Source organism: Anguilla rostrata, chromosome 12, assembly GCF_018555375.3.
Source record: "Anguilla rostrata isolate EN2019 chromosome 12, ASM1855537v3, whole genome shotgun sequence".
NCBI lineage: Eukaryota > Metazoa > Chordata > Actinopteri > Anguilliformes > Anguillidae > Anguilla > Anguilla rostrata.
The window spans coordinates 94,434-110,618 of record NC_057944.1 but is presented as its reverse complement, the minus strand read 5'-3'; the positions used below and the strand labels follow the sequence as shown (position 1 = coordinate 110,618).

Sequence of the window (16,185 nt, the reverse complement as noted above, 5' to 3'; positions counted from 1 at the left end):
AGGAAGCACAGCTGAACTCCGGCTGAATCCGGTAGATGGTATGTCTTAATGCAGTCTATACATTCGGTGTTGTGGTGCAAAATCAGTAGTTAAGAAGTGGTAGACAGTTATTAGTGAGAAAAAAACCATGTTTATGAATTTGCTTCAGTCGGGATTTGATCCTCTGACTCAAAAATCCATAGACCACGATATTACCACTGAGCCATGAACTGGCTAGCTGTGGATGCTGGACATGTTCTTGGGGGAAAAAGATGTAAGTCCATTTTGCATGTGTATGTGAGATTTTGATTGGCTGGTGAAGATGAAGGATTGGGTGGTGTAGGTATACATGTCCAATGGGGAGTCATATTCTTTATGGGCTAGGACCATTTCTGGCAGTAAAAAGACGAAGGAGAAAACGCAAAATCCCCTTAGTCTGGGGCTTCATCGTGTGGACATAGGAAGTTGTTTATGAATTCTGTCTGTTGAAATGGTGTTAGAATGTACAGAAATTAATGTTTTTAAGGGATGAGTGTCTGTGGCTCTTGCAGTTATTTCTGTGGGGAACCCTGAAAAATGCCAGACTCTTGGTGCTGTATAAGTATGGGGCATGTCCCGCCAAGGCATAACTTGGCTGGATGGCATACCTGCCATCCCAATTCAATAATGAACATGAACAATGAAATGGCAAATTAGAATGCTCAAGAGCAATATATCGAACAATGGGCTATATTTTCTGGAATCAGTGTCACATGGCGCATTGGCACAGTCAATGGGTGCAGCGTGTGGCCGCATTGGGTGTGGCTGTTGAATCTTGGAATTATCATGACCCGAGGCAAGGAGCACACAGCTCAAAGTGCACGGCTCGTGGAAAATGGCCTGGATTATGCTGAATATATTATTAGTGGGTGTGTTGCAGCTGGATTCACTCATGATTCACTCAAAAGACCTCTTTAAATTCCCTTTAAGAGCGGGGTGCAAAGTGCCTAGGGGGTACTGCCACTTCCCATAGTCTACCACTGCTGTTTGAACATCGATTTTGTATTGATATTGATAAAGCATCACGCTAATAATAAACAAGGTGTAATGGGCCTCAGAAGTCAGGTCGTCATTCACTTGGGATTTGGTAGTATTTCTGGGACTCCAGATCAGATTGTACACCGCCTGGCCAAAAAAAAAAGTCGCCGTTTGAATTTTTTTGGACAGTGCCTACTGTACAAGCCTCTGGAGGCAGTGTTATGATCTGGGGTTGCTTCAATTGGTCAGGTCTAGGCTCAGCAACGTTATGCCCCAATAAAATGAAGTCAGCTGAGTACCTGAATGTATTGAATGCCCAGGTTATCCCATCAATGGATTTTTTCTTCCCTGACGGCACGTGCATATTCCAGGACGACAATGCCAAGATTCATCGGGCTGGTTTTGGGAGCATGAGGAATCATTTTCACACATGAATTGGCCACCAAATTCCTGACCTTAACCCCATTGAAAGTCTTCGGGATGTGCTGGAGAAGACTTTACGGAGTGGTTTGACTTTCCCGTCGTCAATATGCAATTCTGGATGGAAATAAATGTTGTGACGTTGCATAAGGTTGTCAAAACAATGCCATGACGAATGCGCGCTGTAATCAAAGCTAAAGGCGGTCCAACGAAATATTAGTGTGCGCTTTTTTTTTTGGCCAGGCAGTGTATATATAAAAATGCTTTTCACTCATTTTTTATAATCTAAAAAAATCTATGTAAATGAACAAATTACTAACAGCTAAGTGGGTAGCGACCCCTCACGCAATTTCAAAATCACATGCAGGGCTATATTTCCAGCTACCATTCATGTGTGTAAGCAATTTTCTGTTATCCGTTAATGTAGTAATATTTTCTACAGTTATATTGTAGGATATGTAGTGTTTAGATTTTGGCCTTAGAGAGGCAATCAGTGAATAAGAAGAAAATCTTAAGAATCACAAAGAAAATGTGATTGGGGCAATATAAAATCCACTGATACCCTAATCTAGGCAGACAATCTATCAAACTGACCTATCAAAGAATTCAGCGATTTAATTGATAATTCTAATTTTAAACATAATTATTAAATTAAATCAAATAAAATATATTTTACATGTAGGTTAAGTGAGGGGTTCTAGCACGCAATATCGCTTGGTTCAGTATTCAAAGTGCTGAACATCTTAACAAAGACATTGACTGTTGGAACCGCTGGATTCAGAAAAGAAACATATTCTTAATTAATCCTTACTTGTCCGGCAATATATATATTTCATTGTAAATAACTTTGTTGGTATTCTTGCTGTTCTCATTTGCAGTTCCCATTCAAGTACTTTCTTTAAACTTTTTGCTGGCTAATGGTAGCCTTGAAAAGGCTTGAAAAGCTCCCACGCTAGCTGTGATGTAAACAACATTTGCGGCAGTGTTAACTTAAAATATTTATTTTACTTGGAAGCTTCATCGGAATTCAGTGGATCCAGTGCCATTTAAGAGAAATGTGCATACACTCCCATTCATTTTCTGCACAGAAATATTCTCCTTTCATCTGGAAATGTCTATATGGGTAAAGGTTTTGCTCTGTGTTACATCAGACTTCTGAGGCCTGTGTCTAAAATCAATAACTAAGTAAGCTTAATTATTTAGTCCTATTGTTTTAGGCCAGAAAGGGTATGAAATTGTAATGATAGCTTCGGAAAGTCTACAGGTTGACACTTAAATGTTCGGATAGGTAGAAAAATGTGTCTTCTGTCTTTTATATTATAATGAAACAAAGTCCCATCATATACTGAAATAGCCCATACAGGAACAAGCTTTGTTGTATATTTAAACGGCCAAATCAACAACTATTGAAGAATGATTTTATCTTGCAACAGTATGCATTGATATTATGCTCATACATTATGAATAATTAAGCATGCAATCAGACATTTGGACAGAATAATATTTTTGAATAGACAAAAATCACTAATGTGAGTTAATGCAGTCACCAAAGCTGCCTTTTTCTTTCAACACCATCAATTGGTACAACACAACCGATTGAACAGCATATATTGATAATCGTAATTATGACATTCTTCTGATTACAGACGGGTGTTAAAAAAAAAAGGAACATTGCGTCCAGGGACCACAGTTTATCTTAAGAACAGCCATAAAAAACTAAAAACAATAATAAATACAGGTATTAAAGAATGCATTTTTCCTGCTTGAGGATTTATATCTTATTTATGTAAGTTGACAGCATATGATCAAAAGGAATTGTTGATTGGCTTTTGAATAGGGTATAATCATACATATATTGCATGGGAAAGCTCCAAAAAAAGCAACATGCTGTATACTGGACTGCAACTAGCACCATAGACTTGGGCTGTGGGTTGGGCTGAGGCGGGTGGTGTGGGCTCAAGTTGCAGACTAGGTTAATACCAAAATTGCAATGCTCTGCTCAATCTTGACTCACCCAACAACGGCTCTCCTCTCACACTGTGTGTCAAGAAATTACCAAACAGCTTCACCGTATGAGAATCCATGATGAAAAGACCACTTTGCCTGTGCAGTGGCTCACAATGCGGCATGCACCGACCGGAAAATAGAGCCAGATGGACTGCTGATATATCCCCTACTGAGTATCAAATACTTTGTTAAACTTTATGTGTACACTGAATTATAAAGAAGTTAATTTTTGCCTTTCAGAAAACTGGAAGTGAAAGTATACTGGTGGATGAGGGAGCCTGTTCCTCTCTGAAGCATTGTGCCCCTCACCTGCTAGATCCATTCCTGGTTGACTCTGCATCATTCCTACAGTCTACTGACGGTGAGAGGAAGGAATGGAGAGAGAGTTATGAGTCATCAGCCATATTGGAAGAACATGGCTTTGAACTCTGTGTGACAGCGGATAATGAATGTACTGACCCACTATGCGTATCCGCTGAGAAAATGAGACACCCAACAGTTTTGTCACAGCTAGACAGAGCATACTTACAAGAGGCCTTTGAACCCAAGAGGAGCCCTCCTACCCATGACAGAGACCAGGAGACACCAATGGATGGAAGCAGGGACCAACAAAAGGTGATTGATTTAATTATTATAGTGCTTTTGCAGAGTACAACATCAAAATTATGTTATGTTCTCTCGTGTTGATGATTTGAGTACCTCTGAAACATTGTGTGTACATATTGTTTTTATTTCCCACATGCAGAACTTCATATATGGCTATATTAAATTTCTTTTGCCAGGTTTCTGCCCACTTCTGGATTTTATTTAAATCATCTTTGATTACTTTAATAGATTCCAAACTATTAGCGGGCCTTCCGATTTTGTATCGTCTGCAAATTTGACTAATGTACTGTCCATTCAAGTGGGAATTAGAAGCTTTCCATGAGTACAGTGGTCTAAAATATCTAGGGACAGAAACATATCCAAAATCTCTCCAAAAATGAATAAAATGCAACCCCATAAAATGCAAAAATTGTGTCCATTATAAATCATATAAATGTGCCCCTTAGGAAGGTTTAAGATGAAACATTGATATCAGATTAAAAAATAATGCAAAAACATTGTCACACAATTCAGTACAGTACCTAAATTTGTAATAATTAACTCATATGTATTTCTGTACTCTGTACTCTCGTATGTTTTAGGGTATGGGGTTGGGACAACATGAAAACATTACCACGTTCTGGCAATGTTCCAACTCTTACGTCATCACTGTTGCATGCATCACAAAAACTACTAAACTACCAACGAATGCTTTTATTACAGTGTGAAACATCATCATTATAAAATACCACTAACCTATTTAAAGACACTCAATTTCAACAATAACGTATATAACCGAAATATTTTGAGCAGTAATACTTGCATAGCAATGATGAAATGTTATCATTGTTTACCCCTTAGCGCTCATGCCAAATCTGGCCAATCCTTGCCCATTTAGGGGGTACCCTATTTAAAGCTTTATAACTCCAGATGTGAGCATTGAGACTTGAAAAATGGCTTACATGAACCAAGACATTTGTACCATTTACAATACTAACTTAGATTACTTCTTCTTAAATTATGAATGTGAACTAAAGTGCCACAAATTCAGTTGTCTAGGCAAAAAATCTAAATTTGTTCTTTTTATGCCTCCGCGAAGGCACAGCCGTGGCCAGAGGATTATGTTTTTGGGTTGTCCGTCCTTCCGTCTCGATTCTCGTGAACGCGATATCTCAGGAATGCCTTGAGGGAATTTCTTCAAATTTGGCACACACATCCACTTGGACTCAAGGATGAACTGATTAGATTTTGGTGGTCAAGGTCAAAAAACATGTTTTTGGCCCAAGTCACAAGAATTCATACGCTAATTATGACACAATTTCACACAAATGTCTAATAGGATAAAATGATGAAGTGATGACATTTTATATACAAACTGGCTACTTGTTGGTGGAGGCATACAATCGTGAGGCGGTATGTCTAGTTTAGTCTTCAATGAAATACTGAGAGATTGCAAATATACACCAGGTTAAACTATACATGTCCTATTAATTTTGGAGAGATTCTGGATGTCTTTCAGGAATCTTCCAGAATCTATCCAAAATTAATAAAATGTTTCTTTTTTCCATTATAAAGCATATACATGTGCCCCTTATGAAGGTTTAAGGTGAAACATTGATATCAGATTTAAAAAATAATGCAAAAATATTATCATACTGTGGTACAGTACCTAAGTGTGTGATCATTAACTCTCGTATGTTTTCTGTACTCTAGTCTACAGTGTGTGATGTTTTCATGTATGGGGGTGGGACCACATTAAAACAATATTCAACCGTGCACCACGTTTTGGCAGTGTTCCAGTTGAGGTCATATCTGGTACATACATTAAACACAAACTACAAGCAAACCAACGACCGATTACGTTACAGTGTGAAATATCCTCATTCTAAAATACCGCTAACCTATTTAAAGACACTCACTTTCAAAAATGACATATAAAACCGAAATGTTTTCAGCAGTAACACTTACATTTTGATGATGAAATCTTATCTGTGTTCAGAAGAAGAGACTGAGACAGAATTAATCCTGTCGCTCCCCAGTTCTAACTTAGCCCAGAAAACAGTATATCAGCTAGGTCTATCAGCAAACATATGCCTTAGCCATGCTCTCAAGAATAATAGTATTTTCCAAGAAATAACGAAAGCCATCGATAAAATTTTACCCCGTGCAGTGTCTTTTACTGCTACCACAGACTGAATGCATAATGCAACTATAATGAGACACACCTTCCAGTTACGCTGAGCTATAAAACGCTATTTCAAAAGTAAAATTAGACATATAATACATGGTTAGAAAGCTTATTCTGCCACCTATTGGATCAATTAACTGTCGATAAAGCCAGATTGTACTAAAAACAGATTGGTGTTCCGATCGGTTCTTGCATTTCCCCCAATTACACTTGCCTATATTTGGGTCTACGGGAAAAGGAGTATATTTTAAATCCTGTTAATCCTATTTATAATTGCACTACTTGGTAAGGTCGCTACATTGATGATTTTTTGTTTGTATTCGACGTAGATGAGTATCAGTTGTTGGACTTTAATAAACATCTCAACCCCATCAATGAGAATATTAAGTTGTCCATTGAATATTCACAACATTGATTTTTTGGATCTTACTATTTCAAAAGATGAAGATGTTTTTTTGAAAATCACGCAACACCATTTTGAGAGCAGATTCTTTTCACCCCCCGCATCTAAACAATTATATAACCTATGCTCAATTACAGCAGCCATATGCGATAGGGAAGAGGTTTTTGAAGAACAGGCTAACATTATGTCCGAAAGATTCAAGGACAGAGCCTGCAAACCTGTGGTCATTGCGCAGGGGCGCGACAGAGCACGTTCCCTCAATCGTACTGATCTTCTTAGTAAAACTGCACGTCACACACATTCTCAATCTCAACCTTTTTTTTGTTACTAAATATAGTTCCCATGCAGAACACATTAAACGCATTGTTAAATCCAATTGGTCCATCACTGAAAGTGACTCGATACTCCGTAATGTTTTCCCGGAACCCCCATTGGTTTCTTTCAGACGCGCTCCCACACTGAGGGACAAGCTTGTCCATAGTTACCTCCCAGCGGAGAAAAAAGAGACTTGGCTTCAGAAACCAACTAGCACATACAAATGCATGAATTGTAACCACTGTGTCAATGTGCTGCAAACTAAAGTTTTTACTGATTTTAAAACCCAGAAAACATACACACAGAGAGATTTTATTAATTGCAATACCACTTTTGTTGTGTGCCGCTCAAGGCATTGAGCATATTAAAGCCTCCATTAGAGGGGACGATAGAATACGAAAACTCAGCCAAAGGGGGACTTTTTGGATACATACATTTGATGCTCTAAATTATCCAGGCCTTAGTGAGGATATTGATTTCATATCTTTTTAGTGATTTTATCTTGTAATTTTATTATTGTTTGCATATATGTACATGCTACATATACATATATTTCCATCCATTTATTTGTTTACTTTTATTTTATTTTTTTTCATTGTGTATATATATTTCTCACATTCATTTTGCTTTCCTGTGCTTAGCTTTCTCCACCATGTGACCTCTACCTTGTTTAAACATTGTCTGCATAGGTAAGGCCTCACTTGCTTGCCACGTAAGCCTACTCTACCATGTGATCTCTACCTTGTTTTTCCATTGGATACACTGTCTACATAGGTAAGGCCTCACCTGTTTGCCACGTATGCCCTGATGAAGATCGGTTCTCGATCGAAACATGTTGGCTTTTTAGTTTATTTAGCCATTATAATAAAGGCTTCTTAACTTTACCCTTTTCCTGCTCTCCTCATTGGATTACTATATGAGTTCCTAGAACGCATTTTAGTTCTTTTTGGACTGGATTATTCTTAAAACAATATTGGCTACCTTAGCTAACACAAATGAAACATGCTGTATTCCAAAGCAATGCTACTACCCAATGCTTCCTAAATTCTTTTAAGTAACTTGGGCCTGTGTTTTGTATTCTTACCATGGGAAGAGAATATGCAATAATAAACAAATACTTTTTCACGGCACTTTACTGTCTGTCAGGATGAATGGGGATGTGAAAATGCATGGTGGATGCTGGGATAGAAGATAATACAGTAGCAGGGTTAGGTACGACTTGAAAGGAGGGAATATAACAACCTGATTAATAGCTTGGGAATCATGTACAAACTCCTTCTGAAGTGTCCAAGAGACCATCTTCTGTTTTATTATTTTGTCCATTTTGGTGATAAGCCACGTTGTCCAGTTGAAATCAATCAGTTGAAATGATATCACATCAACAGTAGTTTGACATCATCTCCTGGCCACATTATCAGCGTTTTTATTGGCTGTTGCATGAAACTAGTTTCACAAAGTTTAGAGTTTTGCAACTGTTGCGGCTGAGTTTCAGACAAGTTTCAAGTGCGTTGCAGAGGGCTTTACACCATGCAACTCAATTTCAACTTAGTTTCACCTAAGTTTCAAGCAACTAAAGTTACGTGAAGGTGTCACTGTGTAAAGCCAGCCTTAGGTTATTAAATTCCTAATCTTAGTGAAATAAACTATTAAATCAAGTGTGTTGCATGGGACTTTGATTATTTTTGAATTGCTTCATGTAACTGTCAAGTTGCATGGAAATTATGTTTCATGCTATTTGCAACCTGCAACTAGTTATGTGAAAGCTTCACCGTGTAAAACCAGCTTTAGGCTCTGATGTTGTGCACTGGGAGATAGTTAGGGAGTTACTGGGAGCGTTTGGACTCTCTTTGGCTTTGTCACTCTCGTGTTTGCCAGCACAATGCGCAAGGGGTCCAAAGCAATTTGGGCCATATACTGAAGTTCACGCACTGACTGTTTTTTCTTGGTGGACAAAACAACATGGGCTCGGATGCAGGGGTGGAGGTTGGGTGGGAAGAAAGACTTGAATGCTCGATCTTCCTCTAAACCAGGTCCATTTCTACCCTGGAAGAATGCATGTTTCAAACGCTTAAAGTATTCCCTGGGGCTTTTAGTGTGACTATGCTTTACAGCTATGACTTGAATCATGGCTGTTGCTTAATCAAACATAAATATTCCGCTACAAGTGCTTCTCAGAGCTCGAAGTAATTGTCACAGATGGAGGGAGGTTGTGCTCCAATGAACATGCAAATTTCTCTGGAGGAGGTCTTCCAGATGAGTTTGAGCTTCTCTTGTTCAGTTGCCTGGGTCAGGTCGGCGACAGCATCATTAATTTGCTGTAAATAGGTCTGTTTTAATTGGGGGTTTCAGGGTCAAAGTGATCAACATCCTTAGCGATCTGCTCAAGGTGTTTCAAACGAAGACCTTCTGCCTTCCCATGTGTTTGTCTATCTAAAGTAGGCAAGACTGAAATTTTATTAAAATCTGGAGGGTTTCCCTGCCTTCCTTCCTGCCTGTGATAGGAGGTATGTGGAAATGGCACAGGGAAGGAGCTACAGGTGCACCTCCATCTGATTGGTCAGGAACCTTTGATCCGAACAGATAGAAAAGTCTGTCAGAGGATGCAGACAAATACTGACTAGAGAAACCTGAATCAAAACTGGACCCCTCTTTCCCCTGTTCGCAAGGTAAACAGTAAGTTGCCTTATTGAGGGAGGATGGGTGGTCTCCATGTTTGAACCTATGCTGTAAGTTGGGGATGTGTGTACAGAAAAAGGTGGAGGAGGCAATGGACTGTTGTCAAATGGGACTTCCAGTGCATCACTGTTAGGTGGTTTTGGATGCGTCCCCATGTCGACTTGGTTTGTCCCTGTAAGAGCAGAGCTTTGTTTCAGCTGCATGCAAGTCTTCTAGATACTGCATCGCTTTCTTGCTAACTGAAAGGAGCTCATTCAGGATACTGCCATTTTGCTGTTTAAGGTTTCTAACCTCTCCATTTAGTTCCTCATTCCTAAGGAGTTCAAGGTTGGCTTGCCTGGAGAAATTCAAGACCAAGCAGGAGCAGTGGTTACGGGGACCCAGCACAGGGGTTGCACTTCTCACTAATTAATTTCAAGATTTCTGCACTACAATCATTTAGGTTCAGCTTATTCAGGAAGTCTAAATAGCTAGAAGGTAGAACTTTGCTTAACTGTTCAGTAGGAAAGGGTTACATTTCTACAGACTGTGTAGTTAATGTCTCAATATTTGATTCAAAGCGGTAATAAATGAGAGTACTTGTAGAAATCACTCTTGGCACAGCAGCGGGCTTGCACGAACCATTAGATTACAATCACTGTTCATTACATAGCTTGCTAGCTGCAGTGTGGGCTAGCTACACCTCCTAAGTTACAAAGACAGTGATGCGATGTCACTGTCACAAAAATCTGAGATACACATAACGTGATAAAGATCACAAAACAAACAAAAAAGAGACATTGCTCAAAAATAGGTTTACCAGTTGGCAAAATAATATCTACTGTGATGGGGTATGTTTATAATTAAAATCACTGGTGGAAGACAATTATAAATATCAATAACTTAACTTTTAAGTTTAATAATACCATTGAGGCATCATAAACATCTTTGGCGAACCTAAAAAATCTTGCTTAAAATTTGCTAAAAGTAATGAAATGCCTAGTAAATTGTTTCTAAAACAGGATTCTCACTATTAAATGTATCATAATGTATTGGATAATTAATAATAGATTAAAACAGTTGATCTAAATATTCTTTGAAATATTTCTGTATACTGTAGCAAAGAAAAAATATTCGGCATGCACTGTGGTCTCAAATAAATTCCAAAACACAATACTTATCGATTCATTACATACAATTGAAGCCAAAAGAAATTCTAACTAAATTTTTAACTACTTCACACATTTCATGTGACAATACATTTCCTGTGTTAAATCAATTAGGGTATCTACTTTATTTCCATAAGAGGTCATTTCAAAATAATACCTAATTGCCTTTTAAATTACTTAACTTGAATCAAACGCTTGGGGTAGCCTTACACAAGCCTCCCACAATACTTTGCAGGAATTTTTGAGCATTCCACCTGACAGAACTGGTGTAGCTCAATCAAGTTTGTGGGCCTCCTTGCTGGGACATGCTTTTTCAGTTCAGTCCACAAATATTCTATGGGATTCAGGTCAGGGCTTTGTGATGGCCACTCCAATACTTTCACTTTGTTGTCTTTAAGCCATTTTGTTAGAACTTTGGAGGTATGCTTAGGATCATTGGGCCTCATTCACCAATATCTTCCTAAGTTTTTCCTTAAATTTGTTCTTAAGAAAGATCCTAAGAAAAGTCTACGTCAGATTCACCACGTGTTCTTAAACCGCAGAATTGCTCGCACGTGTTCTGAAAATGATGAATCCCATTGTCCTCGTAAATGTAAAGCGTGTGCCAGTTGTTCCTAATTAGCATAGGTAAACACCCCGCCAATCTCCATAAAAGGACATGAAACTGAAGGGCCGTATGCACACACAGAAATCGAAAAGAAAAGTTGAGAGCGAACAAAGTCAATAATGCCCAAACGAAAATCTAAAGACGGTGGAGCATCGGACTCCAAACGAAAGAAAAACTTCAGTAGTTCTGAAGTGGAGACATTGCTGTGGGAAGTGAACAGCAAGCCACCTGTCATATTTAGTAGCGTCAGTAGTGGATGTAAAATAACACAAAAAAAGATGCATGGGATGCTATTACTCGTTCAGTGAACGCTGTATCCGGAGAAGGGCACACAACTGATGAAAAAAATGGTTTGATGTAAATTCTGAGGCAAAAAAAATAAATGCTGGTGGGCGTGAGCGCAAGGAATTGCGTGTTATGCATGCAAACAACAAAGCGCTTCTCATCATATTAATACCGCTAATTAAATCAACCGGCAGTAAGCTGCATCGGAGTAAAGTCGCTACACGAAAAACTGCACAATAAATTTATTGCCGGTCATTTTGGTGTCACCCCCCACCAAATAAAATCTGTATATTTTATTTTAATAAAATAATTAGTAAAAAATATTATAAATTATAAAAATATTATTGTAATTTAAATCCTATAATATTTTACAACTGTAGAATTGAAGATAACGCAATAACCAATTATTTTGCACAAACATGTCAGCACTCAAATGTGCGTAAGTGTGCTCTTGAGTGTGCGTAGATTCTGTTCTTACCTAAGAAGAAATCCCAAATAAGAAAACATTGGTGAATGTCAGAAACTTCGTGAAAACTGCGTACGTGGGTTTTAAGAAGAAAATTCTTCTTAAGAATGGTTGGTGAATGAGGCCCATTGTCCTGCTGGAAGACCCAGTTGCAACCAAGTTTTAACTTTCTAGCTGATGTCTGGAGATGTTGCTTCAGTATTTCTAGATAGTCCTCCTTCCACATGATGCCATCTATTTTCTGAAGTGAACCAGTCCCTTTTCGAATAAAACACCCCTACAACATGATGCTGTCACCCCCATGCTTCACAGTTTGGATGGTGTTCTTCAGATTAAAGGCCTCACCCTTTTTCCTCCATACATAGTGCTGATCATTATGGCCAAATTGTTCATTTTTTGTTTCATCTAACCAGAGAACACTCCTCCAAAAGGCTAGGTCTTCATCCTAGTGCTCATCTGCAAACTTAATTCTGGCTTTTGTATGTTGGTCTTGGAGTAGGGGCTTCTTCCTTCTGTAACAGCCTTTCAGGCCATGGCAATGTAGGATTCTCTTAATGGTGGATGTACCCGATGCCTCCAACTCCTTCACCAGTTCCTTTGTTGTTGTCTTGGGGTTCAGTTGAACATTTATGACCAAGGTTCTCTATGCCCTGGGAGTTAATTTGTGCCTCCTTCCTGAACGATGCAGTGTCTGTGTGGTCCCAAAATGTTTAGGGGTCTAAGCAGCTGAAGCTGGTGGAACCCTATGTATCTGTTAGGATTATTAGGGGTCCAAGCAGCAAAGCTGGTGGAACCCTATTGTATCTGTTAGGATTATTATTTTTCTCCACTAAAAGTGTCTGAGACTCAGCAACTTTGGCAGGTGGGTTCCTATGGCCCCCCACTACTCAGGCACTAAAAATCAAGTATGTCGGCCAGATGGTGGCGCTATAACAAAGGGTAATGCGTAAAAGGCCATAACGCCCACACCATAAGTTAGATCAACGCAAAACTTAATCGACCTATGCATCTGAATGTGCTCTACAACTTTGCTTTTGGGAGCATCTATGTCTGCCATATTGTTTGCCCGCCATTTGGACTTTCTTATTAGTTGGGGTGCGGAAGAGCTGGAGCTCCAAATCTAAGTGTTACGACATCTAGTAAACTTTACAGCAATGGAAGACAGTGCCACCCAGAGTGCATGCTAGGCTTTTGAGAGGATGAATAATTACTTTTCTTGAGCCTGCATCCATTTGACAGTATCGGGTGAGTTTGTTTAGTCTTTGAATCTGTCTTTATGCTGAGAAATAGCTAAACCATTTTATTGATAGGTTCTGAGTTTCTGTGCAAACACACTAAAACACACTGGTATAATGAAACAATGACGGTAATACATATATAGTCCGCTTCGTTTCATTGCTACCATAACATAACGACCTACAGCTGCAGTTTCTTGCTGCAATTACTAATATTGAATATAAACAAAAGACGCAATTTATGCTGTAGTCTGCCAATGTCGAAATAAATAATACGGTCCATTTGAAGACAATATCGGGTGAGTTCATTTACTCTTTAAATCCGTCATTATGCTGAGAGAAATCGTATTCTCAATTTAATCTCTAAATTGACTGTAAGCTTAGGGTTGTAACTAGGTAGTTATTTCGTAGGTGTCTTATTCTTAACTCGTCTTACCTATTGCTTGCATAGACTGCATTGTTGCTGTCTTGTTTGTGTTAGTGTTAATCAGTTTAACCTACAAGGTCCAAGTTGAACTATGCGGTTGTTCCCTGCACTTAGAATGGTGGGCTACTGCCCTCTAGGGTTTTCGACACACTTGTTCCTGGTTATGGTTATACATTTTGTTGTACGTCGCTTTGGATAAGAGCGTCTGCCAAATGCCTGTAATGTAATGTAATGCAATATTCCGTAGCAACAAGATAAACCCGACATTAGCCCTAAAATATGCCAATACAGCAGTTCAAAAATAGCTGTGCGTAATACCACACCTGTTGCTTACGGTGTTGTCGCCCTTTTTAGTACAATTTGGCTTGATTGACAATTCATTTATTCAGTAGGTGCGAGTATAAGCTTTCTAACGATGCATAACATGTCTGATTTTGCTTTTGGAATAGCGTTTTATAGGTCAGCGTAACCAAAATTTTTCTTAACTGCCAATGTATAAATAAATAAAACGGTAGGCTACTTTGTGCGCAGCACGCAGATCGCGAGTTGATATTCCGTCTCTTTTTTCGTTTTTTCTCAATGTCGTATTTATTATTTGAAATGTGTATTTATGTGTTATTATTCTATCTGTCTCTGTGGCGCTCTGAAATGTGCATTCTCTGCTAAGCTGAGCAATGGATTGGAATATGTGTCTGACATAGTGTTGCACGGTATACCAAAACTTTAGCACTTTCTTGGTACTTAAAAAAAATAAAAAATAAAAAAAAGAAACAGTTCGGTATTAGAATATTCCGACGTTTGGTAGTTTTGAGTCAAATGTAAAAGCCAGGGAAAATTGTCTCCCGCATTACTGATTGAGAGGATGAACAGTGTAATTTGTCAGAATCTTCGCTAGAAGGCAGTAGCAACTAAGGTTGCCAAGTGAGGTGACTTGCGCTTGTGCACTCAGCTCCTTGATACATCTAAGTGTTACGACATGCCATCTAAGTGTTAACGACATAGTAAAGGCCTTTACGGGAAGCGCCAGGACATATCCATGGCGACGTAACTAAGTCATCCGACAGCGTCTCTTACCACAAAATTGGCCATAAGTCATCAATATTTTATACGATCATCATGATATTCAGTTGATATGTTGGGTGAAGGTGTATGATCATGAGGACAGAGCCATTTTAAAATCGCTCTATAGGGGGCGCGATGCTGCCAATGCTTGGACCCCTCCCAACGCCACTTGCGGCTTTAATTATTATTATTTTTTATTTATTTATTTATGTATTTATTTATTTATTTTTCTCCACTAAAAGTGTCTGAGGATCAGCAACCATTAGTCCTAGAGCAACCCAAATGGCTGGTGGGTTCTTATGGCCCCCACACTACTCAGGCACTACAAATCACCTATATCGGCCAAATGGTGGCGCTATAACAAAGGCCATAACTCCCACACCATAAGTCAGATCAACACAAAACTTTATCGACCGATGAATCTGAATGTACTCTACAACTTTGCTTTTGGGACCACCATATTGTTTGCCCGCCATTTGGACTTTTTTATTAGTTGTGGTGCGGAAGAGCTGTAGCTCCACATCTAGAGTGTTACGACATCTAGTAAACTCCTTTATGGCAAGCGACTAGAAAACATCCATGGTGACGCAACTAAGTAATCCAACATCGTCGGGTCTAGTTTTCATCATTGAGGGGAGGGTCTCAACTTCATAATGGACAATTATCTATCTGTGCATTCATATCAATATTCTTTCACCACTCAAAAATTGTATTCCATCATAGCAACAAGATAAACCCAACAATAGCCCTAAGATATGCCAATACGGCAGTGAAAATGCTGCTCACTGAGTAACAAAATAAACGAGACAACATTTTTAAAAACGATACCATATCATTATGCGGTCAATATCTGGGACTAAATATTGAAGTAATATACAACCTTCCCATTGGTTTTACGCGTAGAGATGTCCCTTTTGAGACTGAGTGGTCATATACTGTCTTGGACAATCCGTTCTTGAAATATACTCACATCTGTGATGCTTGGGTACCATCAAAAATAGCTGTATGTAATACCACACCTGTTGTTTATGGCATTGTCGCCCTTTTTAGTACATCCTGGGTGGATTGACAATTCATTTATTCAGTAGGTGAATTAGCTTTCTAATGATGTATAACATGTCTGAGTTTGCTTCTGGAATAGCGTTTTATCGATCAGCGTAACCTAACAATTTTATTATCATCGCATTCACTTACGCATTCACTCTGGGTTAGCAGTAGCTAAAAGGCACTGCACCTAACAAAATGTTGTCAACGATTTTTCACAATTTCTTGGAAAATACTATTATTATTTAGAACGTGTGGGCATAGCTAATCCATATGTTTGCTGATAGACCTATCTGACACTTTTCTGAAGCAAAACAGAAG

General features: G+C 38.8%; 1 protein-coding gene across 6 annotated transcripts in view; it reads left to right on the top strand.

Annotated features, from left to right (window-relative positions):
- The window catches only part of entr1 (endosome associated trafficking regulator 1), a 63,140-nt gene that overhangs the window by 22,178 nt on the left and 24,777 nt on the right, over positions 1 to 16,185 (top strand). For 4 of the 6 annotated variants that reach the window (XM_064302818.1, XM_064302817.1, XM_064302819.1 and 1 more), the window contains one exon: positions 3,664 to 4,038. The exons of the other annotated variants lie outside the window; for them this stretch is intronic. In XM_064302818.1, coding sequence (XP_064158888.1) covers positions 3,664 to 4,038 — 375 coding nt within the window. The remainder of the gene's footprint in view (positions 1 to 3,663; positions 4,039 to 16,185) is intronic. 6 annotated transcript variants of the gene reach the window in all.